Below are 26,440 nucleotides of genomic sequence, written 5' to 3' on the forward strand. Positions count from 1 at the left end.
CTGCTTTTATTTTTATTTTGTATACTGTGATCTTTTTATGTGAACCACCCTGAGACCTCCGGGTATAGGGCGGTATATAAATTCAAATAATAATAATAATAATAATAATAATAATAATAATAATAATATCTTAATCTCTCACATATTTAAAAATGTGTTCATGGTGAAAGGTTTTGTTTTCTATAGAGCATCTAAGAGTTTACTGTGCATATGGTGTTATGTGAAATGCTAAGTTTGAAATACTAAGCATCTGTTGGTAGCTGTCAGGTGTCAGTTACTTAGTTGCAAAACCTGGATTCAGAAGCTGGGTTCCTTTTATACTGTGTTAAAGGATTGTAAAAATTTCACTTCTGATAGGCTGGCTGGGTAGAAATCTGCGAACTGCCCTGAGATCTTATGATGAACAGCATCATCATCATCAATTCTTGATCACTCATTGCAAAGGAAAAGTGGTCTGATGAGGTGAGAGAATTATATGCCACAAATCTAACTGGTTGAAGGGTATTCTGGCTGGAACACAATACACCAGTTGAGCCACTGCTGTTAAGGGTCTGAGAATACTAACTTTTGAGAGAAGGTTGAAGCTGAGACAGGTGGCGAACTGGCAACAGGCTATTGGAGAGGCTAGGAGAAGCCTGGATATATTGCCCATTCAGAAGAAAATTGATATTGAGACTATTGAAGAGTGCTAGACAGCAAGGAAGAGTTCAGCAAAGTGCTTCTCTGGAGCTGCGCAGAAAGAACCTGCAAAAACAGCAAAGAACCTTATAAAAACAACAACTTGTAGATGCATTTGCTGTCTATGGGCAGTCCGGTCTCTGTTCGTACAGCTTGCACACAGCTTGTATGTACTTGTGTTCTGTGCAGAAGGTTGGATCATTGCATGGGTGTTGAGAGTACGGGCAGTGGGTTTAATAATGCTTTCCCCTTCCCCACCTTCACATGTTCAATATACCTGAATTTTGAATGTCTACAGAGGGCTATATTTTGCAATGCAAAACCCATCTCTACCCCACTGTGCTCAGTTTCAAAGAACCAAAATAATAAATTGTGATTTGACATTCAACATGTGATGCTTTACTAGTAGTTCAAGTTCCTTTTCTTACAGCAGATGAATAGTGTTATATGTTTAGCAAGCTGCTTTAAAATGATCTGGCTTCACCCTATGTAATCAAGCCTTTATTTTACAAATACAGTACTTTACTTCAGAGTCCACAATTACCAGCTGCATTAAGGGCTGTCAGCTTATGTACATCATTCCACTCTAATGTCAACAATTTCTCTGGGAGCACTTTTGCTGTGACAAATCAGGACTGTTTCCCGTCATTTTGGCTTAGGAGTTTTGAAGCTATTGCTCTAATTTGATCTTGCAATTGAAAGTGCATCTTTCCTTAAGGGCTAATGAGTTTAGAGTCCAGTTTGGAAGCAGAATGCTCATTTGACATGCAATTAAATGTTTATCCTCATAACTTCAGTGCAGCTTTGAAAATAAATATTGATGAAAATGTGAGGCCTACAGGCCAAGGTGACCTGCCAATTAAGCAGAAAGGGGGGGGGGAGAGATAAGGGAATGGAGGGAACATAGCATATTTTACATAAAATTATACCAGTCCAAGAAAAACAATTCCCTCCCTTCCCCACTAGTCCTAGCAACTTCTTTGGTCTGCTCTAATTTCGTTAAAGTGACCACATAATGTTGCATGCAATTGATTTTCAGTGAATCATCTCTTAGAGCTTAAAAATAATCTATACTGGGGGGTCCTATTGAACTCAAGGTGTCTCAGTGGATATTGACTTAAAGTTCCTACGTTATGGAAGGATGCATTTAGCACCTAAGTCTACTGACGTAGATACAGTTTCTATGGTTGAAAAGCATATTGTAATCATAGCCTATGGATGAAATTCTGCAACGTCTAAGTTTAATCACTTTGCTGAAATTTCTGGCAGTAAGTGGATGGAATATTGTAAGTAGAGTTGCCACAGAAATTAGGCTGTCGGTGGTGTTCAAACTGACTTGGGGGATTTCTTGTCAGGTGATGCTTTTTGAGAGAAAGCCAGAAGTGTTTTGATGACAAAATTTCTCAGAGCCGCAGCATTTCCTAAAGTTTCACCAAATTCTGCTGATTTTTTTGTAAAAACAAAAAACAAGACCTTAAACATGCAATTCACAACAATCTTCCTTAGAGGAAATGGGTCAGTGCTTTAATTAAGAGCTGAAAGTTCCTCATGATGAAAAATATGTTTTCTGGACAAAAGTTGATCGCATAAATGTAGAAGAGCAATTTCAGCCAGCTCATTATTTGATTTCAATGATTGTGGATACATAAAAATACCTGACTCATGCCTAGTCATTTATAATTGGCTATGCCCAGGAAAACCAATTGCTGCTAAGGTTTTTCTGGAGATTGTGCAACAGTATTTTTAGAAGTGCTGCTTACTAAATGTTACTTTGTGAATGATGAGAACATTTGAAAGTGATTATAAACATATAGGAAGCATTCATTCATCAGTAAAGCCCAGCTGTACTCCAGGAGGAGCAAAACAAATGTGAGTCTGCAATCAAGGAATATTTGAGAGCCAGCAAGGTATATTGGCTGGTGCCAGACTTTGACCAAGGATACTTAGCCTCAAATCTTTGCTCGGTTGCAAATCTTACTGCTTTGCCTGGGGGTGGGGAACATCTGGCCTGCAGGCTATTTTCCCCAAACCACATCCAACCACTCAACAGCTGTTTTGTTATGTATTTTGTGTTCTCATGTTGTATTTTTTTATGTTGTGAACCACCCTGTGATCGTTGGATGAAGCATGGTTTACAAAGAAGAAGAAGAAGAAGAAGAAGAAGAAGAAGAAGAAGAAGAAGAAGAATTAGTTGAAGTCTCCTGGCCAGAACAGCCTCTTAAACAAGGAGCAACCATTTTGCAGCCCTGAAACAAAACACAAATGATCTGGAATGATTTCATTCTGTAATTTTTTAGAATCTCATGATGTGATAATATCCATTTTTTTAAAAAAGAAGAGACAAATTTATGAAGGCTATGTTTATCATTGGCTGTTAGCCATGCTTTGTAAATGAAACGTCTGAGCATCAGATGGTGAAAAACAACAGTGGATGGCCTTCATGCCCTGTTTGTGATCTTGCAGCGGCATCTCAGTAGTCACTGTTGGAAGCATAAGGCTGGACTGGATGGAACTCTTGTGTGATCTAATGAGGCAAGCCCCTGAGTTCTTATGATCACATTATTGTTTACCATCTTTATGAAAGGGCAGAGGAACAGAAGAATCCAACTGCAAAGGAGGAAGGCTTATGGCAGGCTCCCAAAGCATCTGCTAACCATTATGTAAGATAGTTCTCCCATGATATGCTGCATGTGTCACATGGTTCCTTTGTTGCCATGGCAATTACTTCTGGCATCTTTTGCTACCAGTGCCACCAGACTTTCACGAGTAGCTCTGTGCAAGTGAGACAGAAAGATTACGGGCACCCTGTCACACTGTTGTTTATTTAAAATGGAACAGAAATATATCATGAAAAAGTAGGCCAACATATATTTTTTGTTATGGATGAGGATTTCTTTTCTCTCTCTTTTTTAAAAGCAGTTTGCAAGGGGCTTGCAATATGGTATCAGAGGACCATATGGAGTGCCAGTTATGTTATCTCTTGGTGCTTGGCTTTTTAAATCTCAACAGGGGCAAAACTGGAAGTCTTCCAGGACAGAGATGAGATTTTTGTCAAAGGAGAAATCATGGAATATGATGGAAGACACACACAATCACTGAAGGCTTATGCTTGCTGAAAGTTCTCTTTTTTCACCATGCCAATTCAGTTTTTCATACTGACTCTTAGTGAATGTTCCAATTGCCCATCAGGTGGTGATAGGCAGAGAGAATGTCTGTGGAGCTGTCAAAACGGCAGTGGGTAGAGACTCTGTGGGCACATATTTTCCTCTAAGTATGGCAGTTGACAACTCCCAGTATTATAGCCTTCAAATCTGAATGAAATTGAATTTCTTGGTTGAGATTGGTTTTGCTCTTATGCAGAACAAGGTGGTGGATTGAGAATTCTAGAGTGTACCACTTCAAACAACAGACAGGGAGGTCATGTTTCCAAATGCCCCCACCCCCCATGTAATATCTCCCGGCACAGAACAAACTAGCAAATCAAGGAGATGGAAACACTAAGTCCCTTTCTGCAGGTGTGCCTGTTTTTAACACAAAAGGATGTATTTGAAAACCCCCACTACACATACCTGTACCCTGAAAGTACAATCCAGAATTGTGTCACTTGACTCATTTACTTAATATGTAGATGAACCAATGATTACGAGACTTCATTCTTATGGAGAAAAGTCTATTTTAAACTATGCAGCAATAATGCGGGAGAATTTTCTCCACACCAGTGCATTAAAAAAAAAATGGAAAATTTAAAAGCATGGAAGAATCACTGCATATGAGCATTGATCATAACACTGATGAATTTGAGCCTCGCTTTTCACTTAGCAACATCCCTAAGTGCTTATATGTTGACGATAAAGTATATTTTGGCGGGCTTCAACTCTCCCATGCTAATGCACAGTTGGAGGGCTCTCAGTTGCGGATTCATTGGCTGCTATGTATCTACCTGCCTTACACTTGCCATTATATATGGTACAATGACCAGAGGTTCCCAATCCCTGCTCCAGTCTGATGTGCTGTCCAGAAATCTACCATCAGCTTTCCCCAATGTGGTGCCATCCAGAAGTTTAGGACTACATTTGGAATCAACACCGGCCATTGTCCATGCTGCAAAAGTATTAACATTGGAAGAGGAGTAGCATCATGGCTGTTGTAAATTTGGCCAAAAAAGCCAGAAAAGAAGCATTAGCAACTTGAGCTTCTTCCCATGCTACTTCTGCACTGTGTGGTGTAGCACTTGCAAGAGTCGTCTATTTGCTACAGGCAGACAAGCATATCTTAGGAAACTATAGGTAACTGAAGAGGTCTTAGTTTGTTTGACGTCACCACAAATGGTTTGCATACACCCCCATAAGGCTCATTCATAGTTTGACTTACTAAACCAAGAGATGATAATCCAGATTAGTCCACATGTGTGATTTGTGAACTATAGATTGTGTTTTGGGAACTCACATCTCATTTTGGCTGTCTGAAGAGGTTGGTAATGAAGACAACCGCAAATCATCCACAATCCCCACCACGCTTTTATATAATATATGAACTGTCTCCTAGACAAATTGTAGAATGGCTTTGAATAATAAAAAAATTCCAATGATATTCTGGGCCTGAAGGAGAAATGTTCAAGATAGGGTGTTGCTTTTTCACATTTCTAGCTTTAGGATACAATGAATCTTGTCATGTTAATGTTGTTTTGCTGCTTATTACAGGGACCTTTGTTTTTTTCTGGCATTACATTACATGCAGGATGCAACAGCAGCCAGTTCAGAGAATAACCCTCTCTCCATATGAGCCATTTCTTCAGTCAAGGCTAAAATTAAAATAGCACAGGGGTATTGGTTAAAGCACGAAGCAGATGGAAATGCCTGACTTTTATTGTATTTAACTCGTTAAATAAATCATTTGGAACAATTTTATGGTACAAGTCACTTGCTCATATAACTGTGAGAGTGCAAAATAGCTTTCTTTGTGCTCTCTCTTCCCTTTCTTCCCCTTCAGATTTTATTAGGCAGGGCAGCAAGGTATTGGAGAGGGGTAGAGGATTATACATAAATCTTCTAGGTATATTCAAGATTAAAGTGCCACAATTGTGTATTGTTGTAGTTCCTTTTTAATACTTTCAAGTAACTTCTGTGATTTAACAATGAAAGTCAAAACAGATATATATATATATGGAAAGAATGGAATATTTCTAGCTTAGCATGCATAGTTTATATTTGGGGCAGTAATGGGGAAACTGTGGCAATGCAGATGTTGCTCCCAATATGTTGTTTAGAAAGGAGATTCCAACTAAACATCAGGGAAAACTTTCTGACAGTAAGTGGTGTTTGACAGTGCAACAATCTCCCTGGAGCGGTGGTGGGTTCTCCTTCCTTGGAGGTTTTTAAGCAGAGGTTGGATGGTCATATGTCATGGATGCTTTAGCTGAGATTCCTGCAGTGCAGGGGGTTGGACTAGTTGATCCTCTTCCGACTCTACAATTCTATGATTCTATTATCAGCTCCTGCCATCACGGTCGGGGGTGATGAGGGTTGTAGCCCATCAATTCTAACATATGCTCATCTCCGTATTTAAATTACGTCATTTGGGCATTATAGCACATGCCTCCTGGTGGGAGAGGTAGCATAGTGAAGGCAAGGCTTTACCCCTTTCATTGTTAATTCTGATGTACCCCAGTATGTAAAACTGGGCCAGGGCCTTTTCAGTACTGGCCCCGACTTGGTGGAACGCTCTGTCACAAGAGACTAGGGCCCTGCGAGACTTGACATCTTTCCACAAGGCCTGCAAGACAGAGCTGTTCCGCCTGGCCTTTGGTTTGGACTCAGTCTGACCCTTATGTTTCCCTCCCCTTATGAACTATGGGCTACTATTAAAATGAGGCTGCATTTTAAATTGTATTTTAACCCGTATTTTAAATTGTTCCCCCCCCCCATATTATGTTTTTATTGTGATTTTACTGGTGTTAGCCACCCTGAGCCTGGCTCTGGCCGGGGAGGGCGGGGTATAAATAAAGAATTATTATTATTATTGTTATTGTTGTTGTTGTTGTTGTTGTTGTTGTTATTATTATTATTATTATTATTATTATTATTATTATTTCCAACTGTATGAGCCTCTCTTTATTCAGGAACCCAAAAAAAGTAGACTTGCTGATCCAGAGGCAGCTTAGCAGACAATTTATTTAGCCATGCATTCATTATTAAAATATTCATGCCCCATTGTTCTACATTTAAAACATCCAAGATAGCTAACAGGCTAAATGATAACAATCATTAAAACACAAATTGTCATCATCATTATCATGCAGAAAAAAACAAACACAGCAGAACAGACTCTGCAAGCCCAACAGAGATAACTGCAGAATCACCATTAAACATAACTGAGAAAAAGATGAACAGGTTAGAGTTTGGGAATGTTTATCTCTCCCCCCCCCCCCACAAACATCTATTCTCTCCTAGCTGCTTCTGCAGTTTGGGCTGGGAATGAGGCACCCAGACTGTTTCAAAACTCCCAGTGCTTTACAAACAGACATATGGTTGCTTCACATATCCCGTGGCTTTCAAACTTTTAAAATAAAAGAGTATTTTTCATATTTAGGTATCACCTAGGTACCACTTACCCTCCATGCATAAGCCATCCATGTGGACAGCTAACAAGAGAAGAGGTATTTGTACAACCAGTATGAATTTCTAGGCTTTCCTTAAAATATTTACAAAGAACTACATTTTCTTCCTGCTTAATTGTATTTATCTTGGTTAGTAAGTCTCACCTGACTTTCCCAAACGTAACATTCATAGGCTTACATGGCTTCCCAGCAGAACATCCTTCTTTAAAATCTAAGCTGTATAATGTAATATTTTATACACAGCTCAAGATAAGAAAGTATGAAATAATCTGGTTTATTTATTTATTTGTGGCAAAATTAATAAATGTTTTTTCCCCCTAGGTTAACGGGATTTCACCTCCCTCCACCTATTACCAGTACAAAATCTGTATTTTCGCTACGATTGACCAGTGACTTTGCAGTGAGTGCCCATGGATTTAAAGTATATTATGAAGGTAAGATAATACAATCAATACACATGCTAGAACTGCATCAGATACCCTTCAGTAAAAAAGGGGGGGAAAGTGATGTAGCAACTAGCAATTTTAGCGCAGTGCTTTGTCTCTCGGATTCAACAGAAGACAAGCAAGGGCAATTGTTTGGGCAAATGAGGGCAAATGACAGTAAGGGCAAATTTAAGACAACATTTTCTGTCTCAGTCATATGGATAACTGCACCCCATGCAGCTAACAAGCTCATAATCAGGGAAGAGAGTTTGAAAGCCTACACACACACTTTGATGAAACAGGGGATAGTATTTAACTAAGTTATACTCAGGGACGCGAGTGGCACTGTGGTCTAAACTACAAAGCCTAGGGCTTGCCAATCATAAGGTCAGCAGTTCGAATCCCTGCGACGGGGTGAGCTCCCATTGCTCGGTCCCAGCTCCTGCCAACCTAGCAGTTCGAAAGCACGTCAAAGTGCAAGTAGATAAATAGGTACCACTCCAGCGGGAAGATAAACAGCATTTCCGTGCGCTGCTCTAGTTCCCCAGAAGTGGCTTAGTCATGCTGGCCACATGACCCGGAAGCTGTACGCCAGATACCCTGGCCAGTTAAGCGAGATGAGAGCCGCAACCCCAGAGTCATCCGCAACTGGACCTAACGGTCAGGGGTCAATTTACCTTTGCCTTTAAATTATACTCAGACCATTGACATTAATTGGCCTAATTTAGTTTGCTGAAGAACCATTGACTCTTGGGGTATATGCTCTTCCTGAAGCAAAGGTCACGATCTGGCCATTGCTGGGATGGGAAACTGTCCGACATACTGCTTGAATTCCATCCTGGAAGAGAGTCAGGATAATATATGTAATAAACAAACAAACAAAGGAGCTCTTTGGAAAGCCAAGTGCCTCTCATGCTTAAATCATTTTATTCTTTTAAGCTAACAGGTGATTACTGCACATATCCATCTATGAGACATGGCAGCTTGTCCACCCTATCCCTAGAAAGAGAATTTAGTCAGACATAATCCACTGTTCTTTACAGGCCTCTTTCAAATTAGATTAGTTCTGGAATAGAGTGAAATTAATTTCACTTTGATCCATCTTTTCCGCTCCTAGTAGTCTAGTGATATGCAATGCAGCTTAGTCAGCACATGTGTGTTCAAGAGAGATATTACTGCTCAGGAGGAGAGCAAAATAGCAGCTTATAACACACAGCAGGAATCTCTGTGATTGCCATTCTATTTGGATAGCATGATACTCCTTTGTTCTTAGTGAGTCTCTTTCATTGTAATTAAACAGGTAGCAAGTACTGAATAGATTTCCATTTAACTTGTAAACAACTGTTCAACATTGTCAAGAAGCAGAGGAAATGAGTTAAAGAGCAGTCCTGCTGTAGGTTTTTGGGTCTTGTTCCTTCAAGCAAGAGATAAGGCATAAAGCACAGCTTTAATGTGACATTGTTTTCAGAAACCGCATTTACTTATATACCTCATCAGAGGACACTGTGGTATTCCAGTGACACCATCTGTTTGTTTGCTGTAATTGTTCTGCAGCAGGGATGTGAGAGACTCCCCCTTAGAATTTCGCCCATCGTTTAAAACTCCCTTGAAATCCCACCATCAATGTCACTTTGAATTCCTCTTCAGGTGAAATGTCATTGGCAGTTCTAATTAGGAGCAATTTGCAGGGGTAGTTCTAATTGAAGGGTCACTTCATCACCTTGCTAGCGTTCAGTGCCACAGTGAAGGTTGCTAGCTTAGATGGCTATAAGACTCAAAATTTATGGAATATAGGTCTACCAATAGCTACACAGTAGGGAGGAACCTACTGTGCAAAGGCAAAATACCTCAGGACACTGGGGAGGAAACAACAGGGCAACAACTACATGCCCTCTTAGATGCATTTGGCTGGACACCCTGAACAGAGGGTTGTGCTAAACCTCAGGGTGGGGAACTTCTGGCCAAGGAGGCAATTGTATCTCTCCAAATATGACCTTCAGGGATTTCCATACATAACATGCCATCCCCAGCCACATACCCTCTTCCTACCCCCCTCACCACCACTGTTTATCTTCCTGGCTGGAATATATCCTTCAATTCTGCCTTGCCTGGATGAAGCTGGGGAGGGGGGGGGGGCGGAGAGAGAGAGAGAGAGAGAGAGAGAGAGAGAGAGAGAGAGAGAGAGAGATTGCTGGCTGTACAAGGGTATGGATAGATGGCCTCTGGAAGATTACCCAGAAGGTAATGTGGCCCTCAGGCATTAAAGGGGCCCCTATGCCTGTACTAGATCGACCCTTGGTCTTATCTATGAAGCCAATTTTCATATAAAATATGAATTCTCATATTCTCTATATCACTTTTTATAGATATAACACAAAATTGCCATAGAAGGAATAAAAAATGATGGGAAGAAACCTCATTGATTTGTTATTTATAGTGCTTTTTAGATATAGTGGATATGTAGTAAATGGCTTTTTGTTATTTTATTGATCTTAGAAGGCCCTGAAATGGAGCCGGCAGGATTTGTGATGCTTTCTCTGCCTGTCAGAATTCTAGGTCATTGACGGAAGTTCATAGCTGCTTATGAGGCTGCAGAGAATGCAACGATCATTTCAAATGTCTCTGTATCAAACAGTGTGTGCACAAATGAATTGATGAGGTTCAACAAGACTAGCAAATTTTCTCAAGGGGGGCGGGGGTTCACATATCCCATTCCTTGGGGTTTTAACCAGAGCTTCTTGTCATAATAGTGCTACAACAATTTGAAGTAAGAGGTCGTCAGAGTGGGGTAGAGAACAAGCTTTGCATGCAGATGTGGCCAGGTTCAGTTGCTGGTCATCTAGTGAAGAAGAACCAATCCTTTGCTAAGTAGACCAGTGGCTGTTCTTAATCTAATGCAGCTTCATATATCCATATGCTTTTGGTGGGGAGAATGAAGGCAGAGGGTGTCTAAGATCTGTTGGAAATTTCTTAAGAAAATACCAGAAAAAGTTTCCCATAATGCTCTCCGAAATCTGCAATGCCATTGATTCTGTAATGTTATGAAGGATCTGAAACTGCTGTAATGAACTACTGAAGCATGTTGATCAAACATTATTCATATAATTAAAATGTACCAGGATACATTTCCCAGCTAGATTTTTGTAAGTTGGTACTAAATATCTGAACAAATAGAGTCACTGAACTATGTTTTGACTGCCTATTAAAGTTCAGAATTCTAACAAGAATAGAAAAGGCAAGTCTTAGAAGAGTAGCTAGTTGTGCTTGACTATGTATGCATGAGCAATGTAGCAATGTGAATTAATTTTTTTGAGTAAAGTCCTTGTGGGACAAAATGAGCACTCATATATTGTGGTTACCTAATGCAGGTAGTTCCTAGTAAATATTCAAGAACGAATCTGCTTCACAAATTACAATGGATGTGTACAGATGAAAGAGTGGGATCATTTCCAATTCATGCCCAGATGAGAGAGTGGGATCACACCATACACATGTTCAGAATTTATTTATGAATATCATTTATAGTGTTTTAAGTCCACTCTTCAATGGCCAACTGGCATTCACAGAGGGAGATATAAGAGAACATTAAAATGGCAATAAAGCAATAGTATAAGACAACTCTTCAATTAATAAGAGAATGGAACACGTAGCTTGTCCATGGTGGTTAGACACAATAATTTTACCATTTCTTTGCACCTGATGACCTTATGCCCAGGCAAAAATTAGAAAATAATAACAATTAAAGGGTTGCTCAATAATTAAAGGGTTGCTCAGATGGACCAACGGATTGAGACAGCTTCCTATCTTCTTATGGCATTTAGTTTTCTGAATTAGAGGATGGAATGGAGGATAGGAAACAGTAATTTAGATCCTTTGTCTCCTCAGAAAAGGTGTGCTCCACTGTGGAGTAGTTTGTACTGATTGGCTTTGGGACTTTACCTAAGCTTGCTGCCATTTTTTATCATTCCTTTTGCAATCTGCATATTGTAAATGTATGCTTGCATGTATCATGTATCATGTATCATCTATCTATCATCTATCTATCTATCTATCTATCTATCTATCTATCTATCTATCATCTATCCAGTGCCGAATTTGCGTATAAGCTAAACAAGCTATAGCTTGGGGCCCCACTCTGTTGGGGGCCCCAAAAAATTTAAAGGAAAAAAGAAACTAGATGTACATTTCCAAAATATAAGATAAAAAACAAATAAAATAAAACCTACAAAGAGCAACAGTGTTTTGTAGGCTCCTATGATGTAAGTAATGGACCCCGCCTACAAGCCTGCTCCCTAAAATATTACTGGTTTGCTCATTTCTATATATAGGGTGTCTACATTCTGCATGTGCAAATGGCTTTAGATACCTATTAGGTCCATAAATTACCATATAGCATATATTCAACACAAAAAGCAGAGACAATTTGTTGTTGACAAAGGACAGCTGGAAATATAAAGGGACCCATTACCTTCAGTAGCTTAGGGCCTCATCAAACCTAAATCCGACCCTGTACCTATCATCTATCTATCTATCTATCTATCTATCTATCTATCTATCTATCTACACACAGAGAGAGAAAGAAATTGAAAATGAAGTCCACCCTGTCACTCAAAAGAAACTAAATCTGCAATGCCAAAGCCAATTTTCTGCACCCAATGGGAAACTTTTTGTTGCTGTTGTTGTGCCTCAGAAAATCAATACCAGGTTTGGTACCAGGTCTGTGCTTTAGCAGATTGCTAACAGACCAGTCATGTAATCAAAATAATTCCTCAGTGCTTCTTCAGGGAAATAATTCTTTAGCTTTGGCAACATAAGGAGAATGGGAACAGCAAATGAGATGAAACTAGATGAAAAAGGATCAACTTCAGAGGGCTAAGATTACTAATGGGGGCTGAAAGCATCAATGGTGCTGTTATGAAGCAGCTGTAGGCAAAGTTCCCATTCATGGTTCCCTACCTGATTGGCATGTCTTGAAGGAAACACCATTCATCTGTAATTTTGGCATCTGGCCACAAAAATCCCACATACCTCATATGACACACTGCAGCCAAAAAATTAATTCAGCTAAGCTGCTTATCTGAGATCCTCACTGTGCATGTAGCGGCTGAAGTTGTCCAACTACTATTGATCTTATTTCCCAATGTTTTCTCTCCCCTGCCCCCATTATGAAAGTAGCTTTACTTTTTAGAAATAAAACATGGAAACAAAAATTCTCATTTAAAATAGTTTTCAAAGGGAGCAAACAGGGCAATATATGGCCTTAATCTATCAGTTAAGGAATGCAATTTTCTTGGAAAACCCAGCATCTACATTTGTTCATGCTGCAATTTATTTGTGTCCTAGTTAACTTCCATTCTGCTACCTTGTCTTACTTTTATATTGCTAAACCTTGTTATGTAATGGTCTCATGACTAGAACCGAAGAAATAAGCCTGATCTGATCTGATCTGATCAGTGAAGGAATGGTGGGTCAGAATATTTGAAAACACACAGAGTAATAAAGATGGGGAGCTCTCCACAGCTTTCCTTGGACTGATCCATAATTTTAGACTTGGGAGAATTTCCTGAGCCAATCCGAGAGCTTGGGGGGTGGGGAATTGCCTCTTCTTTCATTCTGTCTCCCAAGATCAGCTGACAGAAATGGCTTATCAGGTATCCAGCATCATGATGTGGTGGGACCCTGTCCCTTCTCTTTTCCTTGTGTGACTTCACTACTATTTCAACTTCTGCCCCTGATTTAAGAGAAGCGGAAGTGAAGAATTTCAAGGTTGGCAAAGCTCATATCCCATTTTAAGATAGGTGTTTCAAGATTGCAAAGCTGGTTTCTCTTCAGATCGTATAAATCTTTCGCCCCCCCCCCCAAGATTGCAAAGCTCACATCTCATTCTAAGATAGGTGTTCTGGCATATCTGCTGACTATATAATCCAGAGCAGCCTTCATCTTGTACTCTGTTATGGCCCAGGTTTGCACATAACACTAAACCATGGCTTAGTGCTGAGTAATGTTTCAAAAGGATGTCCAGGAGCAAAGTTGCTGTGATTTTTACTGTCCCCACATTCTTGTGTGTTCATGCTTAGCTAAGGATTGGCTTAGCCTTATGTGCAAATTGGGCCATGTTCTGGGACAAATGGAGACAGAGAACAAACGCTGTGGGCAAAATGCCCTATGTTTTGCTGTACATGTAAATTCTGTTTAGTCTTGGCACTGAGCCAATCTTTGGTCTTTGGTGTATTTTCTTTTTCTCCCTGCAGTTGCTCAGTATAGAGTGTTCTTTTCTGATACTTCTCATGGTGTTGCCAATTTCATTAGTGCTTACTCAAGAGACCATGGTACGAATGTGCTGAACATTAAACATAATTGTTTAATGTTTTATACTCACTGTGCCTTTTGAATAATGTGTCTATGGCAAATCCAGACTGTGTTGCTATCCCACATGCAGCCATGACTAATATTGTAATATCAAAAACATAAGACTTAGCAGCAGATGTTGCTTTTCAAGATTTCTAACATCACCATGCATAAGTCTTTAATTGTGATTTGTGCCCAATTGTGGGTATAAAGAGACAAGCCAACATATTTCAATCTATAAGTGATCTATAACTGCATTAAGCAGAAATGAAGAACTTGTGCCCCTCCAGCATCTGGTTGGACTACAATTCCCATAATCCCTGACCATTACGATGGGTGGGGCTGATGGAAGTTGTAGTCCAGCAACATCTGAAGGACCACAGTTTCCCCATCCTTGGGAAAAGGGAACTACAACTAACAGGTGAATGCTCTCCCTTTCCCAGGATGAGTACATGGGCATCCACAAGGGGGAGAGACAAAGCATAATCTCCAGATTTCCTCACCCCTTGTTTTGTTAGCAGCAGTTATCAGTGACTGGTGTCTTCAGCCACAGCAGGCGCTGAGATTTTCCACCAGTATGGCACACTTCCACAGAGGCACATTCTCGAAACAGATGGATGCCAACAGCAACTATACTACCACTATTCAATCATGTTGTGAAATATTGGAGGTGAATTTTCCCTGGTGGCAGACGACAGAACCACGAGACTGGTGTAAAATACTCAAACAAGAGTTTTATTACAGCTATACAAACTACAAACACAAAGCATGTGGGTATTTTCTTTCTGCAGGCAGTTGCAAACTGCAACTTCTTCTCTCTTTATAGACATCACCAGCTGTGCCTAATTAGCCTGGAAAACCACACCCATAACTCTTAGAATACGTCCTTAAAGTGATCTGCACCCTTTTCTTGTTTCTTGATGAATGATACCTAACATGAGGGCTTGAACTGGGAAAGGAAACTGAGACTTGCACAGAAGCTCTTGTGCACTTACCCCTGTGCACTGGTTCCTGACTTTTGACCACTGAGCTGGAGTTGTGTGTGTAGGTCCCCAGACCACCCCTCAAATAATTTCACACATCACACAGAATTTTAGTTTTGGTTTTTGGGCACTATTTTGGCCACAACTTTATTAAAATACAAAATCAGTGAGTGGTTGTTTAGACATTGGTTATGACTATCTGTCCCCCCGCCAGGGACAGAACTGACATTCCAAGGTCCGATCGGAAGCCAGTAGAAGGGAAAGTCAAAGTTGGGAATCAGTTGAGCGTCAGACCACAGCACTCACCCAACCAGCTCCCCAAGGTTTGCCGGCCCTGGTCCCATTTTAGGGATTGGACGAAATCATGGCAAGCCCCAGGATTCCTTTAACGGAATTCCCTTCATCGCAATTGGAGGGGCAGGCACAGCCTATCCTGACCCCTCCACCACCAGCAATTTATAACCAATGCCTAACCGCAACCTTACAAGTTGTGGTGAATTGCTAGGTAGTAGGCAAAAACCAAATGGCACCAGCCAATCAGCCAAATGGCAAAATTCCTACTAGGCCCCTGCACCAAGGCAGATGACCCCATGACAGGCAAAGCAAGGTCAACCGGAAAACAGGGCGGGCGGGTGGGTGATCCGATGCACTCTGCAAAAGAGAAAGGGAAACCAAAGATCCCCGTATTTAAAGCCTAATGGTCCCACCCCCAACTTGCAACATGCGACTTGCCCCAGCAACCCGGTCATCCAATCAAATGCCCCAGGCAGTGGCCATAAACCTGCCCGGCAACACAGGGCTGACCTGGTGGCCCACACCGCAACACGCACTCTCATTCAATTGGAGAATGCGCTTTCTAAGCATAGTTAGTGTGATGGCCTGGGAATCCGATTCAGAGGCTGAACCGGAGGAATCCCAGCCTGCACAGGAGTCCCCGCCTCCAGGGCCGGCTGAACTGGGGCAGGGTCTTGATTCTGAAGCGCCTACACCTGTGCCGGATCCTCAGGAGCAGGCACCAGGTGAATCCACTCTGGCTCCGGAGGTGGTTGAGGACTCAGTGCCTACAGGTGAGTCTCCCCCTGGGTCCAGTAACCCTTCAGCCTCTCCTGAACTGCAGAGGCTCAGGGCAGAGAGGCGGAGGGAACTGGTTTCTCCCAGGAGGAGTGCTCGCCTTAAGGCCAGAAGAGGCGGGTCTCCTGGGGGCCGGGACCGCCCCTGGCCTCAGAGAAGATAAAGGCCAGTCAGCCCGGTCCCAGGTTGCAGGAGCAACGTTGTTCAAGAGCTGTTTCGGCCAGCACCCAGTCCGGTTCCCCCAGAGTTCCTGTCCTTGCCCGGCTCCTCGCTGTGGACCCTGCTTCGCCCGTGGAGGACTGTCTGCTGACCCTCGACTCAGGTCCTGGACCTCACCCCCACGGTAACCTCCCTCCTGGACCAGCACAGTTAGCTGAATTCGCACATAATTTTGAAATCAGCAAACTTAATAAGACACTTCCAATCAAGGGGTGGGGGGCTTCAAAGCATGTTCAGCAGAATGAGCTTAGAATGTTCTTTCATGCCTTTGTGCTCAATGGGACACTGGGGTGGATCTTAAGGGGGCTACTCTACTTCCAGACACCTATCTCTGACACTTCTGAGGGAAATTGCATGTGGAAGTTATTGGAGGCTATTTACCTTCTCCACATTGGGAACCTCAGAAAAGGACAAAATAAAGTGTATTGCCTTCCAAATTAAATTGTGTTTTAGCTAATTAGACAAGTTTGGGTACCCATCCATAACCTTTAGTATCAGATATTACTTCTTTTACATGATTGATGGCGAATCTGTTAGCTATCTTCTCATTAGCCAGCGACACTAAGTTCAGAGTGCTATATCCTGCATTGCCAAAACCAAATGTGCAAATAACGCATGACCCTGAGAGGGCAAGGCCATTAGACAGAATTCTGAAGCAAATCAAAGAGTTTATTTCATGGCTTGAGGCATAATATTTTCCCAAGCCATTAGCTCATAAGTGACAACATGATAGATCTAGTCAGTTTGTAACATTACACAGGGAATCAGAGGTGAGGAAAATGGGGAAAATAAGTTTATATATCATGTCAGAGTTCTTTTCTCTCTTAAAGTTTTCATTTTCTGTTTTGGAACACTTGGCCTAATAGATATTATATCCTGCTGGTACTGGGAATGCAAACTACATGGTTAATTGATTCATTAAAGCAGCAACCCTACTGTGTGGTCATTTTTAACCATGCCAGACAACACAACCCTCTCCTTGGTTTTGAGGAGTTCCTTCTGGTGTAGATAAAATTGGATTGAGCCACATTAATGAAGTAGCAAAAGGATCACTGGCAAACAACCAATGCAGAATAAACTGAATATGACTGACAAAGTGAAGCAGGGGTGGCAAGTCTCTAGCCCTCCAATATGGCCAACATCCATGGGAGGTTGTAGACCAACAACATCTAAAATATCATCTGCGGCATGAATGATTCCAAAGAACAGTCATCAGTGTCATCTGCCCAAGATCACACGTCTCTTGTATCCTGCCTACAAACTGTTAGCACTAATCTTTCTTTGATTCCAACAGACCAGAATTCTCAGTAAGCTGTTGGATGGGTTTGAAGGAGGGTTAGACAAATTCATGGAGGAAAAAGCTACCAGTGGCAACTTGCTTTGTTGGCTCTGTTCAATATCCACTAATGGAGGTAACATGCCTCTGTATCTCAGTTGCTGAGAGTCACTATTCTGGGGAGACTGCTGTCACACTCTGGTCTTGCTTGTGAACCTCCTATAGGCATCTGATTTGTCACTGTAGGCACAGAATATTGTACAGAAATAGGCCTTTGACCTGGTCCAGCAGGGTTCTTCTTACGTTCTTATCTTCCCAGCCAGACCAGTTTTCCTTTGTTCCTCTTTAGCACATGGTGAGTGAGAAAACCATATCTTAGACCATGGCAAATAGTGGGTGGCAGCCAGCATTGTTGTTCTGCTTGCACACTTGTACTTGCCCATCCTCTTCCCTCCCTAGCAGTGCCCTACCCACGCACCCTCAAAATCTGCTCCAGAATGTTAGGGAACCTTTTGGAGCCAATTGAGGGCAGGGGGTAAAGAGGGGGAGGAGAAGGAGGAGTCCCATTGTGAAAGCTGAACGTCGTGCACACAGCCTTGGATAAAACTCTGGTCACTGAACACAAACAGTCTAAAATAAATGATCTTCTAAAAAGTTACTGTTCACACTATCACAAGAATATTTAAAGGTGCGAATGTATGGACTGGGGATTGTCAACTTTTGAATCGGCCCCTGTAGCTTGAGTAAAACCCAAATTCCTACACTGTTCACATGAGAATTACAGTGCTTTCTTTTCCTCGATTGCCTTTGTCTAACATATCACTAGAGAGTGGTTCACACATCACACTGACCACAGGCAAAAACTCTTTATACATATGCAAGTGTTTGTGTGAAAATCTTCTTTCCTTTTGCTTCCCTCCCCCACCCTGACTTTTTGCAAATCCCAGATTGTGATGAGGCAAAACAGATCCTCCAGTGGGGGCTGCACAATGACAGCCTTGCGTTTTTATGTATATAGGAAGATAATATTTGTTGACAATATAATGAGACATAAGGACACAGGATATATTTTCCACCTTTTATGATTTAGCGAAAGTTATACTTAAGCAATTACAGTACAGATGCTACAGAAATAGATGTGTGAAAACAGCCCCACTTTTAAAGGAGAAAACATTTACTACATTTTTCTGGAAGCAGGATAATACCTACAATGTTATCAAAAAATTCACATCTCTCTTTCAGGTAGATGCTTATAAAATCAGTCAATGTATCTTTTTATGGTTGTTTACCAAAAAAGTACATCCTGTAGCCTTTTCATAGTCAAGGCTTTCTGATATTTTTCCTGTGTTTTGGGGGATGAATTCAGACTAGAACACTTGTAAAGACTTCGTCTTCTCTGGGACAAAAGCACACATTTCTGATGATGACTGCACTTTTAAGCTGTTCCTACTAATATGGCGATGTTCCTTCATGGGAATTATTTCATCCAAAGACAAAGTTTGCAAGAGAAATGGTAATGACGCAATCCTAAATCCACTCCCTGCCATATCAATGGCTGGATGATGTTAAAGGTAGGTAAAGGGACCCCTGACCATTAGGTCCAGTCGTGGCCGACTCTGGGGTTGCGGCGCTCATCTCGCTTTATTGGCCGAGGGAGCCGGCGTACAGCTTCCAGGTCATGTGGCCAGCATAACTAAACCGCTTCTGGCGAACCAGAGCAGTGCACGGAAACGCTGTTTACCTTCCCGCTGGAGCGGTACCTATTTATCTACTTGCACTATGACATGCTTTTGAACTGCTAGGTTGGCAGGTGCAGGGACCAAGCAACGGGAGCTCACCCCGTCGCGGGGATTCGAACCGCCAACCTTCTGATCGGCAAGTCCTAGGCTCTGTGGTTTAACCTACAGTGCCACCCACATCCCATGGATGATGTTACAATGGTGCATATATATCTGTTTGCTAGTCTCTGCCGATGGAGAGCAGCATTGCTGGTGGGGATGGTCCCAAGCTATGCCCAGCTAGTGGGAAGCTGCCAACAGGTTTTCCTACCAACAACAGACTTTAAAATGAGGCATTTCATCAACTGGGACCTGATCCTTAGGCCCCTCAGCTTATGCCAACCTGAAACTGCTTTGACAAAAACTAAAATCTGCCTCCCCTTCCACTCTGGCAGGAATAAACTGACAGGGTTTGGAATGCAATGGGAGAGCCATGGCTTTGCACCTCCCCAGTCTCAGGTTCGGATTAGGATTGATCTGAAAACCACTTCAACATGACTTCCCTGTTAAAGACATGTACATGTTTGATGGAGCCAGTTGTACTATCCCTGAATGATGCATACCAGGTAAACATCTCTTCAAATATGCATTTGTATCCATCACACGTGGTGATTTAGTATATGTGCACCAAAAGACCTAGAGGTTAAACCAAGCAGACTAAACAAATAAAAATACCCCCAAACTCAAGAATATGAAACTAGTTTTTCACAGCTGGATCCTACAGCCTATCCTAGTGATCTGCTACCGTGTGTGCTAAGCTCAGAAACAGAAAGAAACTGGAATATATAATGCCAGATCCTGCAATTCACAGGCAATATAAAGTGTCTTTATTTGCCAGGCCTTGTGTGAATGGGAGGGCCCCAGTCCATTGCATTTGCATGTTCTCCAGAGTCCATATTTCTGCTCTGGTCCCACCCTCCTCTCTCATGTGCCCACCAGTAGGTTGCCCATGATGGAATGTTGTCTTTGGACTGTCAAGAATTTCCCACTGTCAAGAATTTCCCACAGAAATCATGCTTTGCATTTGTTTGGACACAAATTACAGTGAACATAGGAGTCGGCAACCCTAAGCCACGGATTCTGTTGCTGTCCCCAGATATAATATAACATGCTTCATGCATAAGAAGCCATCTCATCATGTTCCCAAAATGATAACCAGTAGGTATTACAAAATCCCCTTTTTTGTAATACATATCAGTAGTTTGGGTACCATTCCAAAAATCCCAAATCAACCGTAGGTGAGGCCATAGTCTGCCCTGATTTCAAATGCAAAGTTCCTATTTACATCAGTAGAAATATTTGTGATTTGAGGAGAGGGGTAAATATTAACCATATCAGTCCAAACACATGCTCCTTATCTAAATTCTGCTAGAATTAAACTTAGGAGTAGGGTATTGAATTGAATATAGCTAGTAGTATTGCCTCAGCTTAGGAAAAGAGTGAAATTGCTCAGCAATACATTGCTTCACCTGGCAGGTAACTGAAATATTTTGGTGATGTTTAAATTGCTTCCTGAAACCAATATATCAATTTATGTAACGTCAGGGATGACATAAATTACATTTTATACTAGAGTTTAAGATCTGTGCCACAACAAGTATAGATGTAATTTATTGTTTTCCTTTATGATTCAGAGTGTCTCTTAAATGTTTTCTCTCAGGCATGCTTCCATTAAACACAATCCATATAAACAAACTAAACTGATATAATAATATGATCATCATCTGAGGCCTCATACTGTGGGAAACTAAAATGATGATGGCTTGTGACCACCAGTGAGAGGAATGCCAGCATAAATTCTAGGTAAAGTCACTAAGGGAGGCAATGCACTAATGTAGGAAGAAATTACCGGAGCAATATGTTAAGGGCTCTTACAAATCTGGAGGCATCCCTGATCCTGGATGGGAAATTTGGTTCTCCACCCACATTTTATTAATGTGTTAGTATTAGCCTTTCTCTGTTGTAGAGGTTTCCTCCCCCCCCCCCTTTTTAGTACAATGTAAATGAGAGTTATACTTTCTTTGAGTACAGTTTTCTGCAGGAAACTGTAACATGTAGGTTATCATTGTACTCAAGGATGTCATTTAAATGATGTTCAACAAAGAAGGCGGAGAATTATATCAAAATGATTGGAAATAATGAAATAAAAAGGAAAAAGTGGGTGGTACTGAGATTTGCTACCTCAGTGCTTTTAAGAAAAATCACTGTGTTGGTAAAATTAAGTCCCACTATTGCAGCAGCATGAAAGCGTATTGATATAAATCTCAGTGTCTGCCAATATGTGTGGAAAGATCTTCTGCCAGACATTGTTCTCTTCTTGTTAGGCTAGTCAAATGTTGAATTCACATTAATTGGTTTTAATGCAGTAAATGAAATGATCATGTTCTAGCCCACATTCACGACAGGTGTTTAAACACATGCAAACAATATCTATCAACATAGAGATAGGTTTTCATTTCACCATGGTCACAAATGGATTGTCTCAATCCATTAAAAAAAAGAAGTTACTGAACAAGTTATTTGCCATGACTAGTCTTTACAATTTCTTAGCACTAATTCTATGTCAATTCAGTTAAGTGTGCCCTGCATTTGTTAAACGCTAATGAGGACTGGATTTCATATCTTTAGGCTATGAAAACCCAGAATGCAAAGATTTTGTTAAGTCTGATGTTTGCATTCATTACAGGGATCTTTACTTAGAACAAACAAATAGAATTTACAAAAAACAGTTCGTGTGTATATATATAAATGTGCTTGGAAATCCTCAAACGTTATATTCCAACTGTGAGATTTTATTTTTTTTGCACATTGAAGATATTTGCCGTTCAGTATTTGCATCCAAAGCAGTATAATAGATGACTATATCCAGTGAGAAACATTTCAGTAAACAATGGCATCTGTTAGCATCTAGGATCTGTTAGCATCTAGCACATAAAAGATTATTGGTTATAATCAGGATGATGGGAGAAGGCAGAGAGAACCCTGTTATGTATTTATGTCTTCTAAAAGTGCATTGGATAATTGGATGTGTGTTGGACGACTGGATAATTGGATTTGTGTTAGATATGTGTTTAGGGTCATTAAAGCTTTTGAGACTCACTCCCATGCTGACTCTGCCCCCCAGATGATGTTCAAGCACTCAGCCAAAACAAAAACCAGATGCCAGTTCAATGCATCACAGCAAATATGTCCACAGAATATTGTGGCAGTGCATTAGTTTAAGATCCTAAGAAAATTTAAGACAGGCTGAGAGCATCCAGAGACTTGTGCAGTGACAGAGGACAAACTGATAACATGCAAATAGGGAAATAATGTTCGCATGGGTACAGGAGACAGCTATACTAGCTCCATGAATATTCCAGGATCGATTAGGAAAATTATAGCCCAATGGCAAGTGCAAGGGTGAGTTAGTTGACACACTTTTTGGTTCAGTAAAGACACATACCTGAAGTGAAACAACAAGATAGTCACATCTTTCCTGGCACCTGTAAGCTTCCTTAGAGATGGTCACCATTGATATCAGCATGAGCTGGATACCATGTTTGTATGTGATAATGGTTAAAGTCAGTTTGGTTTGGTAGGTGGAAGTACTGGCATGTAATGAGTACATGCACATTCCATGGTAACTCAGCAGGCTAGGCTCCTGATTCAAATCCTGAAGGCCATTTCCCAATTCAGTGTACTTCCTTGGAACTGTCTCATTCAGGAGTGGTGTGTGGGGTCTGCACACACCAACAAGGGGACCCAGTGCTCTCCCCGGGATTCCCCTAGCCTTATAGCTATTCTTGCTAGCATGAAATAGCAAGAGTCTCCTCTTGCTTTGCCCTATATTCCTCTGAGTGATGGTAAGGACTGAGCTTGCAGGGATAGGTCACAAACATGAGTGGCAGTGGTGAGGATGAGCCCAGTCAGGGTGGTTGCTCAATACTGAAAGAACCTATCTTGCTGTAGCTGGGATTGGACTTACTGAACCAGACTGAAAGCATATATAACCACAACAATCCTGCTCAGTCCGTTTAGATAAGACTAATAATTCAAATGATTTTGTCAAAATTTGATTCCTGTATCTAATGCAGCCCATTTTAAAGGCAATCTCAATATTCTTCCCACCGGATGCTGAGGTTTTTTTTTATCTTTTATTTATCTTTTGAAATGTTTCCATAGTTGCATTTTTCTCCTTTTGAGATTGAATAAATTTATCACTTGTTCAGTCAATTCAGTTCTTTGTATTTAATACTTCAGTTGAAGAATAGCTGGCCTTGAAAGGATTTATTACACTATCATCACTGTTCACATTTGTTATGTAGCTATAAACATGGTTATTGATATTTTAGAAGAATACTTTCTTCACTCTTTCCATTAACACTACAGAAGATTTCATTTCTTTGACATTTCTTTGCCATCTAATGTCATTATTCTAAAATGCCTCTAGTTCGTCTTCCTCGGAAGGAAATATTTGTTGGAAATTGAAAGCAAATGTTCGTACTCTGTTAGATCACTTCATAAATCAATGTTTTGACAATGAACAAGAGAGATCCATAGTGACTACAATTACTAATATTTCCGCTCCCCCCTCTCTCTCTATATATACACACACAAACACACTTATACAGCCCAGTCCTATCTAAATTTATTCACAAGACCAATCATATTCTTTAGGGTTTGATGTAAAGTAAGCATGAATAGGACTGAGCCCTTGCTGTAATTCTCCTTATGTTGCGATTACAGATAGCAATGAAAGTAGAAATCTAAACATGAGTTTGAAATTTGGCTATTCCCCCAAGTCTTAATTCAGCTCACAATATACAAGGGGAATTAAAATGGGGTGAGCAGCTAATTCTATCCCATTTTGTTCTTGCTAGCATTCAATCATAGGTTCATTCCATTCTGCCATGTTGCAATTCTGTCCTGTTGTTTGAATTAGGTCTGCACTTCTTATGTAAAAGATACACTTCTCAATTATTTTCAATGCATTCTCCAGTAAAATATGCATTTTATAGGGATCTTTTATGTTAAATAACTGTTAGCAGTACTAGTAGAATATATACAGTATATCTATTTCCTATGGACATGCAGAGATTGTGCTACACAGGAATTATGGGAGCAAACCTATGCTAGTGTAAAGCAACAGGATCTGAACCCCATTTGGCATTGGAGCAGCTGTCTAAACTTGGCAGAGGGAAAACAAGGCTTTTAAATAGTGTTCTGCACAAGGTTGCCGTTTCACATGACAGAGCTGAATGGGTTTAGGATCCAGCCTAAGCCCCCACTTCTCTGGAAATGTCCTGCCGCACCCATGGAATGCCCCCATTTTGCATTTGGGCCAGCTTCAGCCAGCTGAACCTCAGATGAACTGAGATGAGAAAATTACACTGGCATATCTTCAGTTGAGCCAGGGTTGGGGACTGAAGCCTGGGTGATCCCGGCTGAGCTGGAAATCACCCGGCTGAGCTGGAGATCTATTGCATCACGAGTTGCTCATCCCAGATCTCGCCATGGGATTGCCCTCTATGTCACCTAAAGGCACTTGTGTATTTTATTTATTTATTTTTTTAAATGAGCTTTAAGGTTGTAACTGAATAGTTAGACAATTATACTTATTCTTTTACCTTTCAAGAGTAAATTTAATGTATAGATCCAGTGCGGAAAACCTCTTTTTGCCCGCTGCAACAAATTAAATATCACAGGTAGGTAATTGCCTCCATAAACGTTTGCTTAGTCCCTATCTGTCAACCTGCTTGCTTATTATCTATCTACATTCCTTGACTACCCTTGGCCTATCTCAGCAGTTGATGTATGAGCAGTTGGGGGGAGGGATAAGAGCAAATTACTTAAATTTCACCACACAGAAGAGAGATGTAGAGGGCTGTATTATTAAAACTGCAGAATTGTTAGTCATTAAAATCCACAGCAGACATAGTTTTAACAAGTAATATTAAATGACTACAATGGGTGAATATTTTTAACAGGAACATCCTATCATAATACATTCTTGTATAATTGTTCTTCACTTTTGGGATTCTATTAGTTTCTGTCGCTGAAAGCAGGGTCCATTTTGCATTTTGTCTATTTGCATTTGTTTTGTTTTAATACTCACCGTCATTTTTGGGTGATTCCTCCCATGCCTCCCTCTTTATGATTTCAGTAAACATTTTAAATCCTTCAAAAACAACTAAAGTCTTTGCATCCTTAAGTCATCCTTTTCATTTCATTTCATTTCGTTTTGTTTTGTTTTCAGAATTTATGCGACACTTGGAATATTTTCAACAGAAAAGCAATGCAAAATTTTATAAACAAATCCCAAATGTGGCACAGCCTCATTCGCGAGGCAGATCTACCTCTGTAAAGATATAACATAGAAATCAGCCATTAAGCATTCCAGTTCTTTAGGAAGAGTCTGAACACTTGGCGTGGGCGAAGATTAGACTTATTTAATCCAAAGCTGGCATCTCAGCACAGAGCATAAGGCATTATTTTAGTTCTATAAATAAAGATGCCACACATGTTGCAATCACAGAAGGAAAGTACAACAGTTATTTTTGTCTCCTTGCCTCCAAAATAAAGTGTCAGCGGTGAAATCCTGCTGGTGTATTTTGATGGGCTGAACCTACTTTAAAAGAATACTCCTTCCTCTCTGACACAAAAACACACAGAGACACAAATCCAATATCCCAGGGCACTCACCTCAGTTAATCAAACTGACAATTTCAAGGGAAGGGGATATATCCCTGTTTACCGGGCACTCTTCCCTATGGGTTGTGTGTGTGTGAATGGATACATGTTAAAAGGAATGGAGAAATCTTTCAGTTTTGGTTTCTCTCATCTTCTCATTTTCTTAACCATAAATTCAGTTTGTCCCAGTGAAAAAAAGAAGTCAGCATGAAAATTTGCACATATTTCTATCCACATTTCCTCTAAGATCCACTTTTTTGTATACATGGGGGCAGGAAAACTGCACCCCAAAATTCAGAGAAGTGCACATTTCTGAGGATAGTTGTATTTTCTCCTCCCTGTTGTTTTCAGAAATGTGGATTAGGTAGCTTTTC

General features: G+C 40.7%; 1 protein-coding gene across 4 annotated transcripts in view; it reads left to right on the forward strand.

Annotated features, from left to right (window-relative positions):
* CSMD3 (CUB and Sushi multiple domains 3) overlaps positions 1-26,440 on the forward strand; it is a 594,298-nt gene that overhangs the window by 130,384 nt on the left and 437,474 nt on the right. For all 4 annotated transcript variants that reach the window (XM_053395420.1, XM_053395417.1, XM_053395418.1 and 1 more), the window contains exon 3: positions 7,616-7,728. In XM_053395420.1, the coding sequence (XP_053251395.1) occupies positions 7,616-7,728 (113 nt within the window). The remainder of the gene's footprint in view (positions 1-7,615; positions 7,729-26,440) is intronic.

This window comes from Podarcis raffonei, chromosome 7 (genome assembly GCF_027172205.1).
Source record: "Podarcis raffonei isolate rPodRaf1 chromosome 7, rPodRaf1.pri, whole genome shotgun sequence".
NCBI classification, from domain to species: Eukaryota; Metazoa; Chordata; class Lepidosauria; order Squamata; family Lacertidae; genus Podarcis; species Podarcis raffonei.